Raw genomic sequence first — 20,397 nt, 5'->3', positions numbered from 1 at the left:
TGCGCTGTGAGGAGTAGAAGAGGTGTTAAATTTGGGACGGGGGGGGGAGAGAAAATACAACTGAGGGGGGCAAAACCACCCGCTACCGCTGGTCCCCCGCAGCACTGGGCCCGAGTAGCCATACGGCGTCTTTTGATGACGAGTACAGTATGTTTGTTTTCTGTTATCTGGGTCACTGGTGTTTTCCTTCATAAACAAAAAAAGGAAAACACAGGTCATGGGATGCATTGCGTCTAATTTACAGTCTGTCAGACTTAACCACAAATTGCATGGCTGCTGCTGTGCAATGCTAATTTGCATACTATATAAAGTTCATGCATGTAGCCTACTTTTCAAAGGACAACACAATCCTTAGAAGTCTTGCATCCTACTGCCCTCGTAAACGCCTATAGCCATGCAATGCTGGAACCCAGGCCTCTCTATTTTTAAATGTCAGCACTGCTGCTTTTGTCTCTGCAGATGGTTTCTGCTCTCCAGAGTGGGATGGCATTGTTTGCTGGCCTGAGGGGGCTCCAGGAAAGCTTGTTTTCACCGCATGTCCAGAGTACATCTATGACTTCAACCATAAAGGTGAGGCTGACCCTGGATCCAGTCAGCAGGTGTGACCTTCTAAGATAAGATAACACAGGCAAACGTTGCTATTGCAGACCTGTTTTGGTAGAAATATATGTGTATCTATTATCTGAAACAGCCGATAATAGATATACGTTAGGTTTTCTAACCACACTTCAAAAACCAATGAAGTCTTTCAACTTATATCAAGTTAATCTAATTTAACAGCATGCTTGCATAATGCATAATTGTCACTTCTTGTCATCTGCACTGTTGTTACTCATAGCAAAGTTGGAAAAACAGATGGAAAGATGTGTATTTTAAAATAGCCGTATGTCTGCTTGATGTCCAGGACTAGCATACCGCCGCTGTGACAATAACGGGACATGGGAGCTAGCCACAACCAACAACAAGACCTGGGCCAATTACAGCGAATGTGCCAAATTCCTTTCTCATTACAACCAGAACCATGAAAAGGTGAGATTGGTGTCATGTTGTCCATTTACACGCTCAGTGATTAAGAACAACGCAATCGCTGCCAGAACAAAATTGTGACATTTTTGATTCTACGCTCATTTCCACTGCTATTGCACCATTTAAACGTGCAATTATGCTGCCATTGGAATGTACACATTTTTGACAAAGGTCTCAGTTTCAGGGTTTCAGGGTGGAAGGTTTCCGTAATGTACAATGCAATGCAGTTGAATCATCTGTCATGAAACGATGGGATGATGATAGGGAGATGATGAATGGGTTCCAATTATTCATAAACGGCCATGTGGTTGCCAATGCAGTTACGTAAAGCTGCACTAGACAAGACAGAAATGTATGGGTTATTCATGTAAAAATGGGTTATTTATGTAAAAAAAAAAGAAATACTCCCATTATGTAACCCAAAAGTATGGTATGGTATATGTACATTGGCAGAAGATCTTCTTGATGAGTGACAAATTGAAACTTAAGAGCAAAATACTAAATTTGCATTCTGCTCATTGAAGCACCAACAATTTAAACAGTTACCTCTCACTGCCATTTGGGGCCTCCAATGTGCAAAGTTGTTGAGTGCAGCTGTTACTATTAGCAGCAGACGTTTTTGGAAATGTGATAATATTTGTTTCTCTCTTGCTGTGACCAAGTCAAATGTGGTTAAATTGTACAAACTATATAACAATAATTAATTTATTTATTTATCAAGTCCCCCCCCCCCAGAAATGTCTCCCATTTACCCCCCAATTGTACTTGAGCAATTCCCCCTGCTGTCCCGGTCGTTGCTCCACCCCCTCCGTCAATCTGGGGAGAGTTGTAGACTAGCACATGCTTACTCCGATACATGTGCAGTCATCAGCCGCTTCTTTTCACCTGACAGCGAGGAGATTCACCGGCAGGATATAGCGCGTGGGGGGATCACGCTATTCCCCCCAGTCCCCCCCCTTCCCTTCCCAACCACAGACATGGCCAATTGTGCCTGTATGGTCGCCCGACCAAGCCGGAGGTAACATGGGGGCTTGAACCTGCGAACCCTCGTGTTGATAGGCAAAATAATTGAATTTATAGAGAGAGTTCAGTATCCAGGGGATCCCCAGGTCTAAGGCAGCCAGTTTGCTCTTGGTTACAGTTGGTCTGTTCTGTTACTTGCTATACCAATCAGTCCCGCATTGATAAGAAGGAACAACCACCACAAACAAAATGAAAGCCTTCAAAGCTCGCCCAAAGAAGGTTGCCATGAGACTGTTAAGGGCAATATTACGTTTACGCTGAGGTCGCTGTAAAGAGCTCCGTCCATTATTTTCAAATAGGGTTGGCTTTCAATCTTGCTGTTTTGCCACGAAAGGATATGCAACATTGGCTGTCCCACACGGATTCGCCTCCCCCTCACTTAAATGTGGGTCTCAGTGTAGAGGATGTGGGCATAACCTCATCATGACGCCCTTCAATTTCTTACTGACTTCAAATGTTTATGTTGATGGGCTCCCAGGAGTGGTTGCAGCAGTTAATGGCAAATGCATATGCACAAATGAAACCGCTTCACGGCACAATTGCCGCAGCGCGCACCACCACCACCACAACTTACAGAGCCGTTGCCTGGCGCGGGATGCCGATGCTAAATGATAACAGCGGTGGAGTGTCTGGTTACACCCAATGTGCCTGCAGTGTTGATGTACAGAGAGCAGAGGCTCTCCGCGCTCTGTCCTCTGGCTTCCTGCTCACTGCTGTAACCTCACCGCTGGAAGCAGGCAAGACGAGCGCTCCCACCCAGCCTTTATTCAGCTCCGTCACCAGCCAGTCAAATGCTGCTTTGATTAGAAACGCATGGTTACTTGAGACACTTCTGTCACCAGGTGGCGATGTGTAGTCAAATGCATATATATATATATATATAGTTGCTGTTACAGTTGCTGTAGTTATTTCGAATGTGCTGCAGTCATTTGCTGAAAAAACAATGGAGTGTTAAACTGCCACATTAGTATCGGCCATAGTGAATCTGTTAAATATAAACTTACTTATCAGCTTCACTTAAAATACCCAACACAGTTTGATTACCTGGGATTTACTTGTGATTATGGGGATTTACTTGTGATTATGGTTATGTACGATAATTATGTTACCGTACTACTGAAAGTAGCAATCCTTCAGGGCGTCCAGGTAGTGTAGTGGGAGATTCCCTGCCTACCAACATGAGGATCGCAGGTTCAAGCCCCCGTGTTACCTCTGCCTTTGTCGGTCGTCCATACAGGCACATTGTCTGTGACTGCAGGTGGGAAGCTGGATTACAGCGCAAACACACTGGAAACAAAAGCGAGGTGAAGTGTCTGGAAGCACGGCAACCTGCATATTTCTACTTATCAGTGTGTGCACTGTCACCTCCATCTGTTCTGCAGTCCTATTGTATCTCAAATGCTGCAAAGTAGGGCTGAATACATATTTGAACACAAATCTCAGGCGGCTGATGGCCAGGTTATTTCTTCAACCTTATGATGGCTGAAAGGAGAATGAAGTTAACTTTTTTCCCCCAGACAAAAATCAATCAATAGAAATGTCTCCTGGGCAAGCAGCAGTGTAGCAGGCGTACACTGTTGCATGCAATTCATACAATAAAAAGTCAGCATGTTACTGTACAATAACTTCATTTTTCTCTGTGTATCTTTTATTGACCAAGCAGCTATAAAATACAACAATACATTCCCCCACATTTTACAAGCTATTTGTTTTTGCTTTTAAGAGAATTATCAACTATACTGAAAATTCAAAACCTCACAGTGTAAAACCTACAGTGCATAAAGCAGTGCACCAAAGAGAGGATACAGCTGAGATTTTTTTTTTTTTTTTTATAAAGTTGTCAAATTGAATGTAAACTGTTGATGCTATTTCACATTCTGCTTTTTCAACAGGAGGTCTTTGACCGTCTGTATCTCATCTACACAGTGGGCTACTCCATCTCTCTAGGATCACTTATGGTGGCTGTGGTCATCTTGGGATATTTCCGGTGAGTTGAAGTTGTCGCTGGAATTCTGCAATCAGTCTTTCCAACCCACCGACATTCCCCAAGAGGGGATTTAGATGCAGGGATCCGAAATTAAGATTATGTTTTTAATGGTGTGATTTAAAATCATCTGAAGGAATTCAAGTTGTGCCCCATTTATGCTCCGTTTTGCTTTGCTTTAATCGCCCAACATTTGTGGCCACACAGCCTTCATTATGGTGGTACTGTATATAGCAAATGTCATCACTTCCTGAAATAGTTCCAGAGATTGGTCTAATTGGTCATGTGACTTTGTTCTCAGACAATATTTACATGTACCATACAATCACAATCCCATTTTTCACTGGAACAGATATTTACATACAATACCATACACATGCAATATCAATTTCCTTATCTAGATAAATGAGAAAATCTCAAATAGCACATTTCTTCCTATCAAATATCAATTCAAGATGGATATTCATAGATGAAACTCCACAGTTAACTCTCCGAGATTTAATGCCACCCTCCCCCCCCTTGATAATGTCACATTTGCAATTCCAATATATGTACAGATAAGAAATCCATAAAATACAGTACCGCTACTGGATAATACTCTGTCCCCTTGATGTTTTTCCTTCATGCGCTTCACCGTACAGACATGTCAGCCTATACAGTAGATTACTCCATTTGCACTGTATGACATGCTCCCTTTATTTGTATTGTTTTTCCTGTCTCTGGATGGGGATTTGGACTTTATACTCTTATGTGAAACAGGCCTACGCCTAATACTGGTCTGCACCTCGCTGGCTGTGTTGTTTTGTTTTTGTTTTTTGTTTTTGTTTTTCCTAATCACGCCATTGAATTCCAGTGTATGAAATACAAATGTACAGCAGCACAGAGAATATCACAATGAAAACTGATTATATTGACTTTAGTGGCTTTAGCAGGAAATCATGTAATTCTGTTGTATTGTGTAATAGCAGGCACATACATTTTGTAACATGACAGTAAGGTGAAGTGGGCAAAATGTTTGCCATACGTCTCTCTTTGAGCAGTCTGCCTCCAGGCTTGCAGTAATGCATGCTTCCATACGTCTCTCTTTGAGCAGTCTGCCTCCAGGCTTGCAGTAATGCATGCTTCCATACATCTCTCTTTGAGCAGTCTGCCTCCAGGCTTGCAGTAATGCATGCTTCCATACATCTCTCTTTGAGCAGTCTGCCTCCAGGCTTGCAGTAATGCATGCTTCCATACGTCTCTCTTTGAGCAGTCTGCCTCCAGGCTTGCAGTAATGCCTGCTTCCATACGTCTCTCTTTGAGCAGTCTGCCTCCAGGCTTGCAGTAATGCATGCTTCCATACGTCTCTCTTTGAGCAGTCTGCCTCCAGGCTTGCAGTAATGCATGCTTCCATACATCTCTCTTTGAGCAGTCTGCCTCCAGGCTTGCAGTAATGCCTGCTTCCATACGTCTCTCTTTGAGCAGTCTGCCTCCAGGCTTGCAGTAATGCCTGCTTCCATACATCTCTCTTTGAGCGGTCTGCCTCCAGGCTTGCAGTAATGCCTGCTTCCATACATCTCTCTTTGAGCAGTCTGCCTCCAGGCTTGCAGTAATGCCTGCTTCCATACATCTCTCTTTGAGCGGTCTGCCTCCAGGCTTGCAGTAATGCCTGCTTCCATACGTCTCTCTTTGAGCAGTCTGCCTCCAGGCTTGCAGTAATGCCTGCTTCCATACGTCTCTCTTTGAGCGGTCTGCCTCCAGGCTTGCAGTAATGCCTGCTTCCATACATCTCTCTTTGAGCAGTCTGCCTCCAGGCTTGCAGTAATGCCTGCTTCCATACATCTCTCTTTGAGCGGTCTGCCTCCAGGCTTGCAGTAATGCATGCTTCCATACGTCTCTCTTTGAGCAGTCTGCCTCCAGGCTTGCAGTAATGCCTGCTTCCATACGTCTCTCTTTGAGCGGTCTGCCTCCAGGCTTGCAGTAATGCCTGCTTCCATACATCTCTCTTTGAGCAGTCTGCCTCCAGGCTTGCAGTAATGCCTGCTTCCATACATCTCTCTTTGAGCAGTCTGCCTCCAGGCTTGCAGTAATGCATGCTTCCATACGTCTCTCTTTGAGCAGTCTGCCTCCAGGCTTGCAGTAATGCAATTCAAAGGGACAAAGGGGATAAAACGTCCTTATAGAAGGAAGAAGTTTTTGCTTTTTGCTTTTTAATATAATGTGGCTCACTAGGAACTGTGTGAATAAAATCATTGGTTGAATTCATATATATATATATATATATATATATATATATATATATATATATATATATATATATATATATATATATATATATATATATACATACATACATACAGTATATGGCAACAGTTGGATAGTTTTTTCTTAACTGATTAATGCAGGGGAGGACTTTTCATTATTGACTTATTTTGTTGAGCATAGGGAGTATCAGGAGTCAGTGTGAAGGCGTTGTTTACCAACGCTCCCACCGGCGTGACTTTTACTGTACAAGCAGGCACTCTTAAGGAGCCGGGCTTTAGGAAAGCTCCAAACTGGCACCAGGAAATCTATGGGCCAAATGAGTTTAATAAGTTCTCCCAGGGGCCTGTCTGACATGCTGGCTCTGTGCACTGAGCACTCTAGCCATGTCTCCCCTTCAGCATGTCAGCTTTCAGACAGGAGACTTCAGAAATGTTTCTGAGGGAGAGAAAGGGGATACTTCACATTAGCAGTTTTTTTCTCTTTTTCTCGCTGGGAACCGTTTACTAGATTAGTTTTCGCCCACCACTTCCAAATCAATAGCTCTCAAAGGATGGCTTGTCAAATATACAGCTCTCTAATGAGGCTATGGGGAAAGAAATAATAAAATAATCAAACACTTATGGGTTGCTGCCTGCGGGTTGCTATCATCATTGAATCCTGCTTCATGATATAACCTGTGCTAGCGTTGATCCAGTTGATTCCAATACTGTGGCATGACCTCAAAAGCACACTCCATTGTCAATACATAGAGAGGATGTTTTGGAGAAAGGTTGACAGATAAACTTTTGGTTGTCTGGAAGGAAACTCGTACACTCTTGGAACTTCTCAACACATGCTTGCAATTTTGTTTTTACAGCTCACTTTGAGCCCAGCAATTCAATATTTGTGCTTTTCAAGACCCTAAATCTCAAGAATGTGTTATAGTCAGCGTGGAACTCAGCTGGCTCTAATTAGGATGAGCATTGTTCATGTGGGTGAAAATACTCACACTTACATGAAAGCGTGTGTGTGTGTGTGTGTGTGTGTGTGTGTGTATGTGTGTGTGTGTGTGTGTGCACGCACGCATGCGCACACACATGGGCATGCACATCCACGCACACGCATACACATAAACAGTTCATAATGACTTGATTATTTGCACATTAATAGCTGCTGGGTTATTTATTTATTTATTTTTGCTACTGTAGAACCAAATTCATTTCATTTACAAGCTATTTGAATGTGTGGTGTTTGTATTGTTGAGATTAAATAATGATTGATTTTTCTTTGTACTTGTCTTTGAAAAATATACCAATTATTATGCTGTGTGAACATTGAACATTTTCTTTATGCCCCCCTCACCATCCATTCAATGAAGTTGTCTCACTTTGGTCCTCTGATTGTTTGCATCTAGACGCTTACACTGCACCAGAAACTACATCCACATGCACCTCTTCGTCTCCTTCATGCTGAGAGCTATCAGTATTTTCGTGAAAGATGTGGTGCTTTACTCGGGATCGGCCTTGGAGGACATGGAGAGAGTCAGCGTGGAAGACCTCAAGTCCATCACTGAGGCACCGCCAGCCAACAAAACACAGTTTGTAAGTGCAGCAGTACAGATAGACAAGTGTACCTGAAATCTCGAGAATTTGTTGATGTCTCGAGAACCGTTGGTCTGATTGACTTCAAACTCGCGGAGTGCGTTTCGCTTGGGTTGACTGAGTGCAGAGCACTGTTTTTGTGCAGTTTGGACAATATCAATTATTATTATTAAAAATGTGTCTTCAATTCTACTCCTCCCGCCTGAACATAAAACGAGCGCTCCTCTCTGGAGCTGTTGTGAAACTGGGTGGAGAAGAGAATGGACACGGAGGCCACTGAGACAGACATAAAGATGATTTGTCACTGCTACGTAAGTACACAATCAGAGAGAGATTTATGCCTTCAGATCGGCTGGCATTTGGGTATGCAACATTACGTATCAGCAGTGTATTGATTATAGCAGGCAGCTAACGATGTTAGCTAGGAGAGCAACGTAATGTTTAGCCTCAACGCGGGCTATATCCACTGCAAGATCGGCTAAATGGCTGCACGCGATATACACGTTATCAATCACAATAAAACTGTACCCACCTCAGAGACAATGTTGTTATCCAAGATGTGGGTGCCATGGCATTCCCAAATAGTGCGTATTTTCCAATACCGAGCCCTTTGTTTGTCTGTCTGTCTGTCCCACTGATGACATCATCAGTGATGTCATAAATTTACTCTCTCTCACACACACACACACACACACACACACACACACACTGTCTGGCACAGTCTGGCTTCAGACACCCATCTTCAGCCATGTGTAAAAGGGAGCAAGTGGGCATTGTTTGTCTGTCAATCTGTTAAAATTGTTGTCCCACTGATGATGTCATGCGTGCGGCACAGATGCTCACAAGTCATTTGTTGCAAGTCCAAGTCAAGTCTCAAGTCTTTGAGCTATCGTCCAAGTCAAGTCTTAAGTCTTTGGTTACAAGCCCAAGTCAAGTTTCAAATTTCACGGATGAGCGTTCTATCATCTGCTTCATGCCATCCGGTCTGCTTAGAACACTGCATAACTCAAACCATTCTATCATCTGCTTCATGCCATCCGGTCTGCTTAGAACACTGCATAACTCAAACCATTCAAAGCATGTACTGCATTATGCTCACTCCTTTATCTTTTAGCATACATTATCAGCATTGATTAGTTGACACTTGACTTTATTATTAGTAGACCTTTCCTTAATGTTAATCAGTGTTGGGCAAGTTACTTTCAAAATGCAATACTACATAGTTACTTTTATTCAAAAGTAATAAGTTACTTTACAATAGTACTGTCTGTGTAGAGTAACACATTACTTATAACACTACTTTTACATTATCCAAAATAACTGCAGTAGCAGAATGACATCGCCACCCCGGAACCATCCAGAAAAATAATTTAAACTGTCATGTGTCACTGTGTTGACATAGTGGAGGATTACAAGTACCTTGGAGTGTACATTGACAATAAACTGGACTGGGCTAAAAACTCTACAAGAAGGGGCAAAGCCGTCTCTACTTCCTGAGACGGCTGAGGTCCTTCAACGTCTGCCGGACCATGCTGAGGATGTTCTATGAGTCGGTGGTGGCTAGTGCCTTCCTGTATGCTATTGTGTGCTGGGGCAGCAGGCTGAAGGCAGCGGACGCCAACATACTCAACAAACTGATCCGTAAGGCCAGGGACATTGTGGGGCTGGAGCTGGGCTCTCTGACAGCGGTGTCGGAGAAGAGAACGCTGTCCAGGCTACGCTCCATCATGAGCAATGACTCGCACCCACTCCACGGCGTGCTAGTCAAACACAGGAGCACGTTCAGTGAGAGGCTGATCCCACCTAGATGCAATACGGAGAAGCACAGGAAATCATTCCTGCCTGTGGCCATTGGACTCTTTAACGCCTCACTTAAAAGAGCACCTCAGAGACGCTCAGTCTCCCTGAGACTGAGTCAGCCGATAGGTTAACTCATTGAGTGCCAGCCACTTTTGGAAAACGGATGCTCCCAGTGCCAGCCCTTTCAGAGCGTTTTCAGTGATTTCTCGAGGCCCACAGAATATTGTGTGATATTACTATGTAAACACCGAACACGCCCAAAGAACGATGAGACTCTATTGTATCATCAGCAAAAAAAGTTTATTGATATCATTTTCCGTTCTTTAGTTATCAGCCGGAGAAGATAGGTTGATTTCACCAAAAACAGACGTTTCCATCTAGAAGCTGAGATAATGAGCCTTTTGTGAAATGAAGCATTTCAAGCAAATCACTGACTCTGAAGCTAATATTTTCTGACCTGAAACATCTGAACAGTAATTTCCTTCAATAAAACAGCACCCCCACCCCCCTCAACTGCAAACTCCTCCTCCGTGGGAGTGTCTCTGGTGGCTCTGCTCGCTCTGCTGCGTGTGTCAGGCGAGTCCCAGCTTTTTCACAGCGTTCCGCCATTTTTGTCGCCGGCTCCCAACGCTTCCAGCTGAGAATAATGTAACTTTTCAGAAAGACGCTGGTGTCGGCAACTAATCATGTGGAGGGGCTATCGCAGCGGAGATGGAGGGGCTCAATTGTGGCAGCAGATTGGCTGCTGTTCACAGGCACAGCTAACATTATGCTTCATGCATATCGATGCATACCGATGCGGTTTCCGTTTCCCCATGACTTCTCTGTTTTTTCCTCACCTTTCTCTAATCTGGAGAGCACTGTCGCCACCTAATGGGTCCGTAAAATAGCTTATACACATTCGACATCGCCCATATTTTTACAGGAGATGCATCTGGCTTTGATCCACGTCCCACCGTCAAAAAACGCAATTGACGACTTTAGTCGTCATTGGCACTCTACGTAACTATTTGAATTGACGACTTTAGTCGTCATTGGCACTCTACATTACTATTTGAATTGACGACGATAGTCGTCATTGGCACTCAATGAGTTAACTGTGCCTTGTTGAGCCACGTGTAATGGGCAAGCTGACTTAATATAAGTCCAGTGTGCAATAACTGCAATTTGACACGTAATGTACATCCTACTTATTATACTTTATATTATACTTTATTATACTTTACTCTACTTACTCTACTTTATTTTTGCTTACTTTATCGCATTTTACTACTGTTTTATTTTATGCTATGTGTGTTCTGAGTGCGAGCTACTGTAACCTGTCCAATTTCCCCCAAAGTCTTTCTGATTCTGATTCTGATGAAGTCAGTGTAAACCGAAACTGAAAAAATAATTGTGATGTCATCGGTGATGTCACTTGAACAATTGTGGGGCCGAAACCCTAGTGTTCTGAAAACTGCAACAAATAATAATTGTGATGTCATCAGTGATGTCACTCAAGCAATTGTGATGTCATCAGTGATGTCACTCAAGCAATTGTGATGTCGTCAGTGATGTCATACATGCCACTGTTTGTAACACACAATAGACACTAGCCAGTACATCTTGGGCAAGTGCTTCATGAGCTCATGCAACCAGTTTGACTTCACCTCATCTCGAGTGATCCGCGAGCTGAAATTGGTGACGTGTGGAGGCTCTGAGTTTGTGTTTGTCCTGAACGCCTCCTTGCCCTACCATAAGATGGCTGCATGTGCAGAGAGCTTACCCAGACCCAGCTGGCAGCTGGTGGTCTACATCATTCTCGTTCTCATGATGAGTTCCGTGTTGCTTAAGGTGATTGCCACAGTGTACCAGGCTTACGGCAAATGGGATCCTTTCAAGAGACGTCTGTTTGTGGAAACCAACTCTACCTCGGAGACTGGGAGACCATTTGATCTCAGAGGACTGTATGGGCACAGCAGTAGAGCACCAAGGGTTAGAGGCCGACCGGCTAAAGGCCGTACCGTATCTGAACCAGACAGCCAAGATAAGAGGCCCAGGTCAAACATTAGCCGACCCTCTATGCAAACTGCTTCCTCCCAGCTGGCCAAAGGAAGTACCACCTCATGCCAAGAAGTGAAAAAGAAAGGGCGGACAGTAGCCACAGGGAAAGGGAAAGAGGAGACTTCAAATTTCCGAATAAAACCCAAAAACAAGGAACAAGGAACCATAAAGAAAGAGAACCAAGCAGAAAAATCCAGTTCTGTTGAGCTGCCATATGTAACACTGCTGGGGAACAAACAACACAAGAGCTTCACATCCAAACGTCTTCACCCTTTTACCAACATCCCAAAGACAAGAACCCTGCAGAAACACAGATTGACTGGGAAGCTTGAAGATGGGCCTCCTCTGCTGGTGAAGTTGTTGTCCAGTGGCTCTCTCCCAGAGCTGGACCACAGCAGCAGCTCAGAAGGTGAGAAGGAGTTTGCCTCTCCGGAATGGGATCTCCCTCTCCCCAAACTCGGCAACCAAGCAGATAGTCATCAGCAGATCTCCATCCAGACGATGAATGCGGACCCCTTTCTGAAGAGATCCATCTCAGCCAGGACCTGCTTCCCCCCATCGTCTTCCCCCAGCTTAGTGTCCCGAGCCACCTACAGCAGTGTTCTCAACAATAACAGTGAGGGAAACTTGAAGGCCCCAGGGAACAAGCTGTCTGTAGCCGCTTCACTCGCGGGCAAAAATGGAAATCCCACTTTTGCTGCTGTGGTTGCTGGTTATGACAGAAGCCCAGGTGGCAATGGCCCAAGTAAAACCGTTGACCAAGGAAAGACTCTTGCACACATGACATCAGTGGAGAGTGACAGCTCTGACAGCTCTGGATTATGGAGTCCCATTGACACAGCAAATAGCCCAAACTTCATTTCTGCCAATTCCTTCTCTGCATTTGGACCCAACAATTCTTTCAATCTGACAGGAGTTTTGAGAGGTATGAATTTCCCAAAGTCCTCGGAGCCTCAGCAGAGCTGGCCCGAGTTCAGTGCTGTGTCCTCCTCCATCGGGGACGTCCCAAGCAGCGATTGTCTGCACTCCTGGCCCAGCAGCTCTGGCACACCGACTGACCCAAACGCATCAATCTTGGGAAACTATCGCAACCCGTGGTCCACAACGACTTCCTTTGGCATCTCCATTTTGTCCACAAGTGGAGATTTTGCCTTACACTCCTTTGCTCCATCTACCAACTCCACAACTCTACCGGATCTGGTCAGCAGTCCAGCCCCAGCCGCACCAGCGCCCACTGAGACGAGTTGGACCTACAACCCTTGGAGCATGTGGCACCCCACTCTGAGCAGGCGGAGCTCCGAGCCCTGGCCCAACTCCTCTGACAATTGCAACTGAACAGCACATCACTTTACCAAACATCATGGGTTTGATGTACTTTGTACGCTAAAACAAATAATTTTTAATGATTGAATCCCAAGAGAAAGCAATGTGTTACATCAAGTATAACACGTTTGATAGCCCAGTGCTTTAGGTTACCAACCCGCTATTTAGTTCTCTGCTGCTTTTAACACTAGACCCGCCAAGGGGTAATTTTTACCCCCCTGAAGTTTATCTATCTATCTATCTATCTATCTATCTATCTATCTATCTATCTATCTATCTATCTATCTATCTATCTATCTATCTATATATCTATCTATCTATCTATCTATCTATCTATCTATCTATCTATCTATCTACCTATCTATCTATCTATCTATCTATCTATCTATCTATCTATCTATCTATCTATCTATCTATCTATCTATCTATCTATCTATCTATCTATCTATCAACACTGAATGAATGATTGAGTTATGCTGATAGGCATCCTCAGTGTTGTTGTGTTGCAGGTCCCAAGCGTGAGACCGTGCATAACAGAAAGGATTCTGTTAAAACAGATGAAAGAAGAGGACACGGCAACGTTAGTTGTTCACCCATGCGTTTCTCGCGGCAGAGTTTATTAAAGTTTCAAAGTTATAGCCTTTTGTCCTTTTTTTCATTGTGTCTCAATTTCTCAATATGTTTTCTTTTTGTAAAGTATCACATTTTCAAAAACACAAAATACATACTTCAAATACACTATCAGTATCAAAAAACTAACTCAAAATTACATTCTCAATGTCTTATGATATATTCTGAATTACATTCAGTAAATGGCTTTAATTGGTATTATAATACCTTTAACACTGGTCACAACCATTAGTTTTATTGGACTATGTAGACAACATGAACTACATTTACTTTTAGCCACACTACTGTGTAAATGAAACACCATTACACCAGGACTGTATGCAGAATTAATAACCAAAGTAAATCTACAAGGTAGCATGTAAACAAATGAATCAACAAGGGTTAATGCAAATCAACATTATCTACTGTCTATCAAAAAAAAACTTCCAACATGGCTACACTTAAAGGGATACGCCACCTTTTCGGGAGTTTGCCTCATTCGCCATATCCTCCCTACATAAACAAGATACACACTGCCTTTACCACCACTCTCAACTTAGTTAGATTAGAATGGAGGCTAATCGGACAAAATCACCAAAAACACACATCTCACAGCACGGAAGGGGGCGTGGCGAGGGAAAAAGGGCCATAGCTACGGATAGGAAGGTTGTAGAGAGGTGGGGTTCGACGGGTGTGTAGGGGGAGTGACTAGGGGGATGCGGGTGGTGGGAGGGGGCGTGGTGAGGGAAGGGGGTGGGGAAAGGGGCCATCATAGAATACTAATTGGTTTAGCATCCTCACTGTCAGTGGCCTGAAACGATATCGCTATGTCGTATTCCATACTGTTGTTAGAAAGTAGAACGTTCAAGTCACTCTGATGGCCTGTTCACGTCATATTGGAGTTAGGCTAAATACGGCCTGTCAGCTGAGAAAAATCGTTCACATCCACCTCCTACTGGTAACTTTAAGTAGGATATGTGGGATGTTTTTGTGGGCTCAGTGATCTCTCATTTGGAGTCATAAGTTGAAGAACTGCCACAAGCATTAGACCAAAACACAGCAGACAATCCACCAATGTCCAAGGTCAAAAATCGAAATAATCATATTCACATCAACCCTACACACGTAAAACGAGAAATATCTGCTGCCTTTGGTTAATAATAGTATACTTTGAATTCTTAAGTGCAAACGCTTTTGGATGTGTTTGACCAGGTAACACATCATCAAGTCAAAGCAACAAAATCATGGCCTTTCCACTTCTTCCGATGTGACCTGAATGTCGCAGAAGACTGGCAGCCGTCAGAGTAAACATACAGTATATATATGTTTATATATATATATATACATATATTTAAGCAATATCACACGAGACGGAGTGTTGTTGTACTGTATATCGTTGTATATCGGTCATAGGCACGAGGCCCCAACATCATGGCCCCATGCCCCAGGGCGATATCCTGTCAACATCATGACCTTGAGTGTGATATTGCTTTTAGACAACAGTTGTAAAAGCTATTCATAAGTAATAATAGTATTTTTTAAGTAATTTGAGACAGTTGATTTTTGTCTGTTGTCTCCGCCAACAAAAACAGTTCCCTCACTAACACCACACAATGTTGCCAAGCCAACAGGTCAACTGTTTCCCAACTGCAAGTTAGCTAAGCTAGCTACTTTTAGGTAAGCACAGACGATTTCAGCTTACCGTTCACAAAGGTCAAATGTATCCATATCTCTGACGCTAGTGCGCACAGAAAAACACCGTGAACACAACCCAATCAACATGAATAGAACAGCTGTGAAGCGGAATTATATACATACAGTGATGTGTCCTGTGCTGTTATACGAAATATCAGTATGGAGAAAATGCCTCTTATGCAATCAAATTGCTCGACCAGAACTAAGTGTTGTATAAAAGACATTCTGTATGCAGCTGCAGCGTGAGTGTTATTGTGTTGAAACGACATTGATCACTTTTTGTGTTGGACTGTTTGACGGGTTTCATTTTGCTCAGAATCGATCAGCAACAAAAAGGACAATAAAGACAATCCTTATCCTTTAAGTCTGCCTCGCTTATTCACATAATCGTATTTTGCTGCAATAACAAACAGAACTACCAGCGCCCATTAGGATTGTATGGGAGGACAGCCTAGAGATAACATTGTGTTGGAAAATCATTTTGGACAGGTCTTGGAAAAATGTGATACATTTATTTATGTCACTATGGGTATTGATTAAATCTTATAATCTGTCTGCTGTGTGTGTGTACAGATTGGCTGCAAGGTGGCTGTGACCCTGTTTCTCTACTTTCTGGCGACCAATTACTACTGGATCTTGGTGGAGGGTCTGTACCTCCACAGCCTCATCTTCATGACTTTCTTCTCAGACAGAAAGTACCTATGGGGATTTACTCTGATTGGATGGGGTGAGTTCTACGTTATTCCCATTCTTTTGCACACAAATTAAATTAACATTGAATAGGTCATGTCAGAGGAAGCATGTGCTAATCTGGAGCAATGGCCGGGACAGCCGCGGGAATTGGCCAAGTACAATTGCAGAGAAAGTGGGAGAAAAAAATCTGGGGGGAAAACCTTAGGAAGGGGAAAAAAAAAGAGGTTGCAATATGATTAGTAGGTATGGTATAATAATGTGAATAGTATGCTGTCAGAAAAGGGTCTTGCTCACACTGTGTTACTGTCCAGCCGAGATCAAAGGAAATGACTCACGGCGAGAAATCTGTGTGGGCTTTAGAGTTCCTGCACACTGAGATCTATATGGGCTTTACAGTTCCTGCATTGTACACACTGTGCGTATTAATTATGTAAGCACAGCGCATACAATGTGGATGCTGCACTGCACTTTCCTCAGCGCAAGAACCTGAAAAATAAGAACAAGGTTATGGATGATAACTACATGATGGCTACTAGTGGACATTATGGCCTTGGTTTTTAATGGTTGCTTCTTATAATCATATTTATTTTATTTTTCAGGTGTCCCAGCTATGTTTGTGACAGTTTGGGCAAGTGTAAGAGCGACCTTAGCAGACACAGAGTAAGTGACCTGCACACACGAGAGATAAACAATACTGTTAAAGTTCATTAAGAATGACACCCAGGTGCTGAAGTAAGCGGTGCAGACATACAGACACCACTTAACCAATTTTAACTAAGAAGAAGAAGGAAATTGCTCGACTGACATCACTGATGACATCACAACTGCCTGATGACATCACAGTCGAGCAATTGCGTGAGATAATTTCCAGTTGAGTGACATCACTTCACACACAGCCTCTTCCTTGTTGCCTCGATCCAGCAACTGCCCGACTGACATCACTTCCGTCACAAATTGTGGCTAAGATAAGATCACAGTTGCTCGAGTGACATCACAGTTGGGCAAATGCATTCAACATTTGCTCGAGTGACATCACTGATGACATCATGACTGCCTGATGACATCACAGTCGGGCAAATTTTTGACATCAGTTCCAGTTGAGTGACATCACTCACCAGATCTCGCGAGACTACATCTCATGCTCCTCCTACACAGAAGCACCAGATGGATTTGCCCAGGTGACTTTTCACAACTGCCTAACCCTAACCCCCCCTTCCAGGTGACTACACCTCAGGTGAACTCCAGGTGAACTCTCGTGCTCATACTGACAAAGTCACTCATACTGTAGAAGTGGCTGCACCGCTTCAAAATAAACTATTCTACGACTTCCTGACTCCGGGCTCCTGCTTGGTCCTGAAGTATCTTCACTATTGGCTGTTAATTTCCATTCTGCATCACTGGTACTGTACTTGAGACGTTTCAGATCAAACTATGGCAGCTTTTTAAATAAAGAAATAAAAAGAGATCAAACTGGATTTAGAGATACCGGCTCCTGGATAATCACAGCTACCTGCAGCGTGATATTTCTTTGATCACTCATTGATCCCTGTTTTGTTGTTGTTTGTGTATTGCAGATGCTGGGATTTAAGTGCAGGCAATTTGAAATGGATAGTTCAAGTCCCTATCCTTACAGCTATAGTGGTGAGTAGTCACTTTCTCCTGCTGGTTTCTAAATTATAGTATTTTACAGCACCTGTGGCTTGAGCTGTTGGGTCTGTCGCCTTATCATGTATGACACTTAATTCTATCATTATATTTCTGTTTTCTCTGCAGGTTAATTTTGTGTTATTTCTGAACATAATCAGAGTCTTGGCAACTAAACTACGAGAAACAAATGCTGGAAGATGTGACACAAGGCAGCAGTACAGGTGGGTGTTGTCATGGCAACATTATTTTTACTTTCTTAAACCTTGCTAGACTGACAGCTCCTCTGGATTGATTTATTCGTATGCTATATGTATTAGTAACCCGCATTACAGGCAGCATCATAAAATAGTGAATAATTTACTATTTTTGCTGTGTGCATCATGTGACATGTTATGAGATAAGCTTATATGGCACATGACAACAGCAATCCATCCCTGTCGTACAGTGAATATAATACTTAAGATAAAAGGTATTTATAGTGTTTAGATGTTGATCTATTTAGCGTGTCAGAATGACAAAAAGGGAAGAAGTCTGCATAAAAAAAGGAAATATGCAGGAACAGGAAATGAATGAATGTGGGGAGGACTTTTTTGCTTTAAGTGTGCAGAATTCTTCTTTTTTTCATGGACTTGATGTGTTCCAGCACGTTTGCAAAGTAGATGAGTGGTAGGTACAGTAGTTTGTTAAAAAGACTGACATTTCTTTGCCATTCTGTTCATTTACAGAAAATTGTTAAAGTCCACGTTAGTGTTGATGCCACTGTTTGGCGTCCACTATATCGTGTTCATGGCCATGCCGTACACAGAGGTGACTGGGATTCCCTGGCAGATCCAGATGCATTACGAGATGCTGTTCAACTCCTTCCAGGTAAAGCAAACCACCGCTGTCAGAATCGTAAAACTTGAACAAATTTGATTGAATGTATCCGGATTTAACGTGTCTCCAGGCGTCACATTACACCAGGGTGGGAATTACACAGAGGCCTCAAATCAAATTAAAGGATAACTTCACCCAAAAATGAAAATTCAGTCATTACTTTTTCAGGGAGTTTTCCAGGGAAACAGTTACATCATTCTCCTAAACAATGTAAAGTGAATGGTGACCAACTTTCAAACATAAAAAAAGGAAAACAAAACAAAAAACGAATGTAAGTCTCCAGAAGCCCTGAGATGCAAAGTTGACTTGAAAAGACATTTAAGCTCACAGCTACAGTGAAAATGTCAGCTGAAAAGAGGGTGTACAGAATTAAAAAATTTGCGTGAACGTATCCTTTAAAGTAACTGTCTGGAATGTAAGATTGAGGATAAAGTAGGCCTGGAAGTTGAGAATATTAAAATCAATCCTCTCTTATTTTCCAGGGATTCTTTGTCGCCATTATATATTGCTTTTGCAACGGGGAGGTAAGACCTTATTCCAGCATTTTACAGCAAAGATTACTGTATAATATCCAAGATCTTCTGGGGCTAAATGACTCATCTCCTCCCTTAAGGTCCAAGCGGAGATCAAGAAGTCGTGGAGCAGGAGGACGCTGGCCCTGGACTTCAAGAGGAAAGCTCGGAGCGGCAGCAACACCTACAGCTATGGACCCATGGTGTCACACACCAGTGTCACCAACGTCACGGCCCGCGGCCCGCTGGCCCTGCACCTCACCACGCGGCTAGGACCGGGCCCGGCGCCGCTGAACGGGCACCGGAACCTGCCCGGGTACGTGAAGAACGGCTCCGTCTCGGAGAACTCCATCCCCTCGTCGGGACAGGAGCTGCACATTCCCGAGGAGGAGCACTCGACCCACACGCAGAACACGCGGCCCTGCGAGGAGGACAAACCCTCTCCTGTGGTGGAGGAGGAGAGGGAGACAGTCATGTGAAACTGGACCAAAACAACGCCAAAAGAAAACTAGAACGAACGGTCAGTATTCTCAGGATGGTCTGAAGAGGACGACTGCATACACCGACACTGCCAGTTTTTCTTTCTCCTGTGAATCAAGCCAGAAGTGACGAGACTCAAGGCAAAACAAAAAAGGGTGTATCACTTTTGTGACGCGGGCCACCTTTCTTTAGGGACGAAGACCTTCACTATTGTGGCAAGCGCTTTCTTCGACTTTAACCAAGCACCTGCCAGGCTGAATGTGTCATGGCTGAAAACAGACTGACGTCACTTTGTTTTCCCACTGCCATCGCTGTTGTACCTTTTTTCTGTCATGTTTTTCGCTCAGTTTTAGTCCAGAGACTGGGCTTAGTTAGTTAGTTGCCGGGAACAGCCTTAATCACAGTGTGATGCCTAGTGGATCTTGAGTGCACTTGGGGGCCAATGTCTGGGTGATTTCAACAGATTGATCTGACCAAGTAACCTTGCGAGGCAGCTGGATTCACGCGAGATCACGAGATCACACGAAGAATCCATCTTGCCACGCTCCAATGTATTGTTTTGAATCCGAACCACCAGTGGTTCGCACCAATCGGCGTCCTATGAGGCAGCTACGCGCGGGCTTTAGGTGTGACGACGGCGAGAAGCGAGCCCGTGATAAACGTGATGGACATATGGTTCGTCCAATCACCTGCCAGGTCTATTTTTGAAAGTGCCGAGTTCCCGAGCGACTCGTTCCCAGATGGCTATGTGAAAACAAACCATCTGGCAGCGTCAGGTTCCTGACTAAGCGCAGGCTTAAAAGAACAAGTCGTGGCTTTTTGGAGGAAGCGTGCAGGAAGCTGTCCATGCTTTACAGGCATA

At 43.6% G+C, this 20,397-nt stretch overlaps 1 protein-coding gene across 1 annotated transcript in view; it reads left to right on the top strand.

The window, feature by feature from the left end:
* The window catches only part of pth1r (parathyroid hormone 1 receptor), a gene marked incomplete at both ends in the record, with an annotated part of 64,046 nt that extends 44,512 nt beyond the window's left edge, over window positions 1-19,534 (top strand). Inside the window, 11 exons of the mRNA XM_083653890.1 lie at window positions 460-570; window positions 905-1,029; window positions 3,942-4,036; window positions 7,671-7,857; window positions 15,901-16,054; window positions 16,620-16,680; window positions 17,595-17,661; window positions 17,794-17,888; window positions 18,393-18,534; window positions 19,026-19,067; window positions 19,157-19,534. Coding sequence (XP_083510016.1) covers window positions 460-570; window positions 905-1,029; window positions 3,942-4,036; window positions 7,671-7,857; window positions 15,901-16,054; window positions 16,620-16,680; window positions 17,595-17,661; window positions 17,794-17,888; window positions 18,393-18,534; window positions 19,026-19,067; window positions 19,157-19,534 — 1,457 coding nt within the window. The remainder of the gene's footprint in view (window positions 1-459; window positions 571-904; window positions 1,030-3,941; window positions 4,037-7,670; window positions 7,858-15,900; window positions 16,055-16,619; window positions 16,681-17,594; window positions 17,662-17,793; window positions 17,889-18,392; window positions 18,535-19,025; window positions 19,068-19,156) is intronic.
* Between the last annotated feature and the right edge of the window lie 863 nt (window positions 19,535-20,397).

Source organism: Poromitra crassiceps, assembly GCF_964638095.1.
Source record: "Poromitra crassiceps genome assembly, chromosome: 17".
NCBI classification, from domain to species: Eukaryota; Metazoa; Chordata; class Actinopteri; order Beryciformes; family Melamphaidae; genus Poromitra; species Poromitra crassiceps.
This window is presented reverse-complemented; position numbering and strand designations above follow the sequence as displayed.